The sequence below is a fragment of the Octopus bimaculoides genome, chromosome 28 (genome assembly GCF_046866305.1).
Source record: "Octopus bimaculoides isolate indiv1 chromosome 28, ASM4686630v1, whole genome shotgun sequence".
Classification (NCBI taxonomy): domain Eukaryota; kingdom Metazoa; phylum Mollusca; class Cephalopoda; order Octopoda; family Octopodidae; genus Octopus; species Octopus bimaculoides.
In genome coordinates, this window is record NC_142955.1 from 16,183,100 (window position 1) to 16,191,666 (window position 8,567).

Genomic DNA, 8,567 nt, shown 5'->3' on the forward strand with positions numbered 1-8,567 from the left:
TAACAGCAGAACCCAAATAGTCCATCAGAGTTTTTGACACCGGCCAAATTTGAGTAAAAACAAATGAACTTCTTTGGCGAGATACCTGTGTATTGGGGTGTCTGGGATATGGGGTTTCCTTTCAGTATCCCAATGAGTTTCCCCTTATATTTGCTCTAATTTAGAATCATACTCTTCTTTGCATTTGTTTACCACGAAAGCAACGGCTTGCTTTTCTTTTATAGAAGAATTTCCATACGTCGCAGCACGAAATACACTTTTCTCTGTCAAGATATTATGAAAAAAGGTCAAAAAGAAATTACTTGAGTCGTGTTTATGTTGTTAAATCCTTATTTTGTCAAAAGCTTGTCCTGTAAGGATAAACAATTCGTCATTGAAGTTCTTAGTTTGCAGGGAATTTGTGTCGGTGAGTGGTAGAGAAATTGAAAATGAAGATTTGTTTACTACAGTGTGGAGTTGCAGCAAACTCACACATATGTTGCAGACTGGGGCAGTTATCCAGCCTCAAGTCTTTATAGACTCTGGCTGGATATAATGCATATTTTCTGACAGCATTTTCCCAGTTTATAATATGTCCTGTGTTGTGTCTTGAAATGATTGTTTTTCTTAGGGTTAAAGGTTATGAATGCCCTAAAATGTTGAAGGGCTGTCACCCTTGATGGTTTTTTTAAACCCAGAATTATTTTAGTTTATATATCCTGTTCATTTTATAACATGGTATAATTTGTAATGTTTTTTTTTTTTGTCATATATGTATGACGATTTTAAAGTAAAATAAAATTATTAGATCTGCCAGCTGTTGCATCAATACAAATAGCTTACAATAAAATTTCACCGGAGGTAGATTACTAAAATTTAATAGGGGGGAAGGGTTTGAATAAAAGTGGGGCAGAAGAGAATCTTAGAAATTAATAAGCGTGTGGAGTGGTGCGGGGATAAAAGCGGATGTGGTGGGCAAGAAATCTGAAAAATAAATAAGAGTCGGGGGTCTGAAAAATTAAGCGGCGGGGACGATTATTCAAGACTGCAGAGCAGTAGAAACGTGCTACTATATATGCAACAATAGCGACGTAAAAAGTTGTGCTTTCGATTTAAATTCCAGCTGAAAAGTAGAGAAGGGTGTGGAAAGTTTATTGATTGATTTGTTGTTAATTAAAAGTCATTTCCCCTGTCCTGCAAAATAGGGAACAACCAATTAACGATGTAAAGTTATGATGAAATGAAATAGTTAATCATGAATGTGATGCTACACCGACCCTGAAATACTTAAGTCTCCCCCATCTTATTCACAAACACTAACGTTCACCTTAACACGTCGAGGGTTCCAGTTGATCCGATCAACGGAACAGCCTGCTCGTGAAATTAACGTGCAAGTGGCTGAGCACTCCACAGACACGTGTACCCTTAACGTAGTTCTCGGGGATATTCAGCGTGACACAGTGTGACAAGGCTGACCCTTTGAATTACAGGCACAACAGAAACAGGAAGAAAGAGTGAGAGAAAGTTGTGGTGAAAGAGTACACCAGGGTTCGCCACCATCCTCTGCCGGAGCCTCGTGGAGCTTTAGGTGTTTTTGCTCAATAAACACTCACAACGCCCGGTCTGGCAATCGATCCTACGACCGCGAGTCCGCTGCCCTAACCACTGGGCCATTGCGCCTCCACTAACATGATAATTACTACATATAAATAAAGTAGATTTCGTTCAACCTGTTGGAGGACTACTTTCCCTTTGTCAATATCTGCATCCAGCTCTGCGTGATTTGGTTGGTTCAATCAACAGCCAGCATCGCGCATAGATACACGCTACCTCCTGTCTCTTGTTGACGAGGATGTCAAGCGAATAATATGTATTATATTTGTGTCTCAACTCAATCCCACGGAGAAAATATATAATAGAAGAATATTCTAGAACTTGATAACTGTCTACGGATTATTTGAACATTTATCATGTTCCACATTGTTTCGTAACAGTAAGTGATGTTTTATTCTGCTGCGTACACTTTCTTTGGATTTGTAAACTCTCATTCATTTAGGACATTGTTTTACCCCATCATGAAATGCTTCTGCACCGTATTCCGGAAAGCACGCTTCTGTTTAATTCTATAAATTATTGAGACTCCAGCTAAGAAGATCTGAAGAAGGAATTGTAATTCCGAAATATCATCGGACTATAGATAACCAAATTACAACAAGTATGTACTCTTTTTGGCATAACTACAGGGTTTTACCCCCCCCCCCCCAGACTTTGGGAGGTCATAACTTTCAGAAAAATGAATATGTGCGCATGTGCATCCGTAGATTTGTAATGAAGTAATACGCTGCTTCTGTTCTCTTCTACTTCTCTACTAGAAACGTTTACTTTGGAATTTACTTCTATTGAGAAAAAAAAATCATGTGCATGTTATTTTTAACGTCAGTTTTCTTATGACGGCTTCTCTTTTCTGCTTATTACTTTCTGAAAGAAGAATTGACCACATAATGATTCCCACAGGAATTATCTACAAATATAGAATCTGGTAATAAACAAAGTCCTTCAAAGATTATTTGCAGATGGAAGTGAATGAATATATGGAATATAGGTAATCTTCAAGTTTAGGGGGATAAAAAAATAAATAAAAATATTCAAGGGAAGTGACTGAACGTCTTACCAGTATTCTCCGTACATCTCTGTTTATAAATAAATCACACACGTGATTTGATTGGGGTTAGGGTGTGATTTATTTATAAATAGCTAGAAGAAAACGGATATAATGGAGAGAAATCAGTGTGGAAACTTTGTCAAACCCAACCTCCAAGAAGTTGTGAATTGGGTGAAGAATTCATGGAATAAAATTACCAACAGTTGCTTTGCCACTTGTATTTGTTTGTTATCGTATGGGGAGATAGCGAAAAACAGCTTCTATACTATAAGCTGTACTATAAAGAAATTTATTAAAAAGAATATTAATAATATTAATTATTAGAAAAGGAGTGGCTATGTGGTAAGTAGCTTGCTTACCAACCACATGGTCCCGGGTTCAGTCCCACTGCGTGGCATCTTGGGCAAGTGCTTTCTACTATAGCCTCGGGCCGACCAAAGCCTTGTGAGTGGATTTGGTAAACGGAAACTGAAAGAAGCCCGTCGTATATATGTATATATGTGTGTCTGTGTTTGTCCCCCCAACGTCGCTTGACAACCGATGCTGGTGTGTTTACGTCCCTGTAACTTAGCGGTTCGGCAAAAAGAAACCGATAGAATAAGTACTAGGCTTCTAAAGACTAAGTCCTGGGGTCGATTTGCTCGACTAAAGGCGGTGCTCCAGCATGGCCACAGTCAAAAGACTGAAACAAGTAAAAGAGTGAAATCTAAAACGACACACCATGCAACGAAGAGACGGTGAAAATGAGAAACGCAAAATTCTTGAAGACAGCTGCACGCCAAACTGTTGCCCCTTGGTTGATGATGATTGGAGATTAAACAATAAATGCTATCATCATGCAAACAGCTAGCCCCCCCCCCTTACACTTTTATTTGCAATCTAAGCATATATTGTCAGACACTCAGAAGATTTGACTATAACATTCTGTTGGTGGCCACAGTGTGCCTGACAGATAAAATGTTACACACTGTGAGGGTGTAGTTGGAGTTTACAAATTTTTAGATTTCACCCAATGTTATATGATGTCATTTGTTAATCAGTATAGAAATGTTGCAACATTTCCATTTTAATCTCTCCTCTATATCTAATATTGTTTCTTTATTTCAGATTAATGGATGACTTTGGCACAAAACAACTTTTTTAACATTGGATACATCTGGAATATTTATCATGTTCTAAAGACTAACAGAAAATGCTTTAGAGAAGAGATATAATAACCCAACTGCAATAAATCTAGACTGGAATTACTGTGAAATATTTGCTCTGATCTGAACTTGAATATATTTACAAAGGGGTTTGCAGAATTTTAGATATCAATAAAATCACAGTTGATAATACTTGAAATATTTCTAAGGAATAAATTATAACAAGAAGAAGAAGAAGAGAAAGGAAATTATATGCTGTGGTGAGAGAAGATAAGGGAAAATTTTAATACTGTGAGAAACTTCAATGGTTGGGTTTCTTTGTATCCCTTAGAGAAATGTCAAAAGACTTGGGAACATCACAACATTGGTGTGAAATCTGTGGTAGGTCATTCCCTAGAAGTAGTAACTTGGTTAAACACATACGTGTTCATACAGGTGAGAAGCCATTTCATTGTGTTATCTGTGGTAGATCATTCTCTCAAAACAATGACTTAACTATACACAAACGTACTCACACAGGAGAGAAGCCATATGTCTGCGATATCTGCGGCAAAGCATACTCAGTCAGTAGAAGCATAAGAGGACACAGATGTTTTCCCACAGGACGGAAGCCATATGGCTGTGATATCTGTCGTAAATCATTCTCTGAAAGCCATAGTTTAATTAAACACAAACGAATTCATACAGAAAAGACAACATATCGCTGCGATGTCTGTGGTAAATCATTCTCCTCAAACAGTATCTTCTCTATACACAAGCGTATTCATACACAAGAAAAACCACATCATTGTGATATCTGTGGTAAATCATTCTCTGCAAACAGTACCTTAACTCAACACAAACGTATTCATACAGGAGAGAAGCCATTTCACTGTGATGTCTGTGGTAAATCATTCTCTGCAAACGGTACCTTAACTCAACACAAACGTATTCATACAGGAGAGAAGCCATTTCACTGTGATGTCTGTGGTAAATCATTCTCTGCAAACAGTACCTTAACTCAACACAAACGTATTCATACAGGAGAGAAGCCATTTCACTGTGATGTCTGTGGTAAATCATTCTCTGAAAACAGTACCTTAACTCAACACAAACGTATTCATACAGGAGAGAAGCCATTTCACTGTGATATCTGTGGTCTCTCATTTTCTCAAAATAGTCACTTAACTAAACACAAATTTATACATACAGGAGAAAGACCATATCACTGTGATCTCTGTGATAAGTCATTCTCTAGAATTACTGACTTGACTTAGACACAAACGTATTCATATAGGTGAGAAGCCATTTCACTGTGACATCTGTGGGAGATCATTCTCTAACAGCTCGAACTTAATTCAACACAAACATATTCATACAAGGGAAAGACCATATAATTGTGATATCTGTGGTAAATCGTTCTCTGACAGTGCAGTCTTAATTCAACACAAAGGTATTCACACGGGAGAAAGACCATATAATTGTGATTTCTGTGGTAAATCATTCTCTCAGAGAAGTAACTTGACTAGACATGTATCTATCCATGTAAACGTGTGATTGTATCATTGTAAAAGTTCATTAGAACACCCAACAACAACCAATATTTCAAAACCATTCCCCCTGCTAAATCATGGCTTAACTTTTGTGCCCTTAACAGTAATCATTGACCCCTTGACAGTAACCATACCTGTTTCATGTATCAGATTGTTGTATATCTATTCCATATAACATACTTCATGGATATAGGAAAGATACTGTCATTATATTTAATGTTGTGAGTAAATAATAAGATGGCAAGTTGGCAGAGTTGCTAGCATGTCTGGTAAAAATTCCTATCAGCATTTCATCCATGTTTATAAAGTTATGGAAAGAAATGAAGGAAGGGACCAAGTTGAAGATTGTGTTTTGGAGGTGAGAAGAAAGAAGATAGGGAAATGTTGTTCCTTACACTCCCAAGAAAAAGCATAAGGTTGTGGATAAACCATTTCTTGAATTTGTGGAGAGTTTAGTGAAAATAAATCAGCCTAGGATCTTTACCAAAGACGAGAATCTGGATATTTTCTCTGTACAAATCAAATTTTGTCATAAACATGTGATTCACAGTCATAAGAGAATTGGGTGAATGAAGAAGAATGCAAATGCCATGAACCATAACTGTGGATATCTTCAATTGACGGAATAAGCTCTCCTGTGACATCTTGTCCAAATTTGTTGAGACTGGAGACATTTCAGAGCAGAAGATGACTGGAAATTGAAATCGAAAGGCTTCGGTATCTTCATCTAAATCTGAATTGGTGATTCAATAATTGGCCACGAGAGGATGAAAGGCAAAGTTGACCCCTGCAGAGTCTGAACGCAGAACATAAGGACAAATGAAATATCACTAAGAAATTTGCCAGCTTATTTCCCCTCTTCCTTCAGAAACTGGCGATATACATGAAAATGATGCTGATTTTATGCTGGGAATTTTTTACATTATTTTTTTTTTTCTACTTTTCTGAGTCAGTCTTTGAAAATTCTTTTGCTTGTCTTCTGAAAGTGAAGGTAGAAAGGTCAGGTGTTATTCACGGTGAAGGCAAGAAGGCATTGAAAGCCCAACTCCAGAGAATTCCAGTGAAATATTCTTCTCAGCTAAGATTGATAGCAACATTTCTCTTCTGCAATATTTGGAATGTCTACAAGATTTTGTAATGAAGTTAAACTTGGATAATTTCAGAATCTTCTCAGATATCAAGAAGGATTACTGTCGATGGAAAGATAGCATAAAGCAATGTTTGTGAGGAATAATGGATCTAAGTTCTTTCCATTTGCAAAATATGCATTTTTTAAAAGACAGTACAAAATCTGAAACTTGGCTATAATAATATAGTTTCCCAGTCTAATTGCTATGAAGGTATAATGTTGTGAAGAAAAAAATTAGAGGTTTAAAAATCATAAAAACTGTATTTTTATCCAGTAGCGAGACAGAAATTTTCTGCATTTAGCAGAGCAATGTCAACTTCATAGTTGTACTCTTGAAATTTGTGGTTTAGTCTCAGTGAAATGAATCTTCATTGTAGGTTTGTAAATAAACTGAAATACCTAATAAAATCAACATGTACCATCTTACTGTTTCTTTTGTCTCTTCATTGATTGTATGGCTTAATTACTTTTCAAAAATTATTGTTATATTGATTATATTTGTCTGCATGTGTTTACTTTATGCATATTTCCTTATGTATTACCTGTCATGTATTTGTGTACATCATTAATATATGTGTGTGTGTGAAAAGGAGGCGTCTGTCTCCAAAACTTCGAAGTTGAGGAAAGTTTCCATGCTTGGATTTGTAAACTACAATAAGAATAACACTGGTCAACAAAGAATTTGTCCCAAGGAAAAGAATATCTGTATCTTAGGTTTTTTGCAGAATTCAAAAATAATGTCAAATTATCTGTAGTAAGTTCACATGTTTAATTCACCTTCACAATGCCAAGAAACTGTATAAACATCATAAACAACTCTCATTATATGTGAAAAATATTAAGAGAATTGAATAAAAAATATCTATAAGATTCTAATTGATAAATTATAAATTTTTATTAAAACATGGGTGAAGTAAATCTCATGGTGTGAAGAACCAACATAATGTGTAGTTGTCATGGTAACAAGCTGTTAATGCCTTGCTGTCTGTTGATTGGCTAAAGTTAGCCAAATTCCTCAACTTTAATTCCAAACAGCACTAGATTCTTTAATTTATGAAATGAAGGAATTTGTTGATCGTAATCAAACTTCAGAGTTCCATCGATGCACCCAGATTGAATGCAATCTGAGCAAAATTAAAAGGGGTTCATTTTGTGAATGAGAGAGACTAGATCTGTAGAACAAAAACGGGAAATGTATCCACAGATGTGCTGGTTAAAGTAAAATAAGGGACGACTGAAGACATGTTGAAAGGGAAACTGCCATTAGCATATTTAAAAGGTCTTTCACTCAGAAACGTTGCCTAAATACAAATATATTAATACGAGAGAGAGTCCATTTCACTGTGATGTCTGTGGTAAATCATTCACATATAATAATGTCATGAATCACAAATGTATTCATACAAGGGACAAACCATATCCCTGTGATTTCTGTGGTAAATCATTCTCTCTCTTAACCAAATATATATCTATCCATACAAAAGTGTAACTATATCATTGTCAAAATTCATTGCATCTCTTAACAACCAACATTTTAAGGTCTTTTTCCCTGATTGACCCTGAGTTAGTCCTGTGGGCTTCACAGTAATCTGTAAAGCCTTCACTTTAATCTTAGTCATCGTAGTTCTGTTATTTTGTTTTCACATGAATCACTCCCCCCCCCCCCATTATCATCCCACTTTTCTTCAGTGCCCCCTTGGAACTTTCCACCGCCCCAGATGGGCAACACCACCCACTTTGGGAACCACTGATTTAACATATAAAGCGATGGGATTTGCATTTACACAGCATGGACTGCTGAGCACATTTTATGAAGATGAGACTACCGTGCACACATAAAAAACAACGAATAGTTTAAAATATCTTAGTATATAATGGTGGTAAGTTTTACATAATCTGAAAAGCCATTAGTTGAACTGTTAGTCTTCTCGCATTCTGGGGGCGGGGTATTGGAGCGTTTGAGTGACATTAGACCCCAACGAACGCCCTTAAATGCATCTATCTGGGCCACGATCGTAGCCTGTCGACCTGTGCTTGACGGCCACGATGGTGGCCCTTCGCGCTTAATGTGTTAATACATGCAGAAACACCTTCCATTCGGAAGGTTTTGTCCGGTTTAT

General features: G+C 36.6%; 1 protein-coding gene across 2 annotated transcripts; it reads left to right on the top strand.

The window, feature by feature from the left end:
- The first annotated feature begins 1,658 nt into the window (after positions 1–1,658).
- LOC106868499 (uncharacterized) lies at positions 1,659–6,873 on the top strand. Of its 2 annotated transcripts, none has more exons than XM_089344549.1 (2): positions 1,659–2,194; positions 3,749–6,873. In XM_089344549.1, exon 2 carries the CDS (start codon positions 4,122–4,124, stop codon positions 5,040–5,042), a length of 921 nt encoding a protein of 306 aa, XP_089200675.1. In that variant the 5' UTR covers positions 1,659–2,194; positions 3,749–4,121; the 3' UTR covers positions 5,043–6,873. The 2 variants fall into 2 exon arrangements, with proteins under 2 accessions (XP_089200675.1, XP_089200676.1); XM_089344550.1 differs by having other exon boundaries at positions 1,659–1,972.
- The last annotated feature ends 1,694 nt before the right edge of the window (positions 6,874–8,567 follow it).

Bases quoted from the DNA above. Each gene is read 5' to 3' on its own strand.
- LOC106868499 (XM_089344549.1), top strand. From the start codon at position 4,122: ATGTCAAAAGACTTGGGAACATCACAACATTGGTGTGAAATCTGTGGT.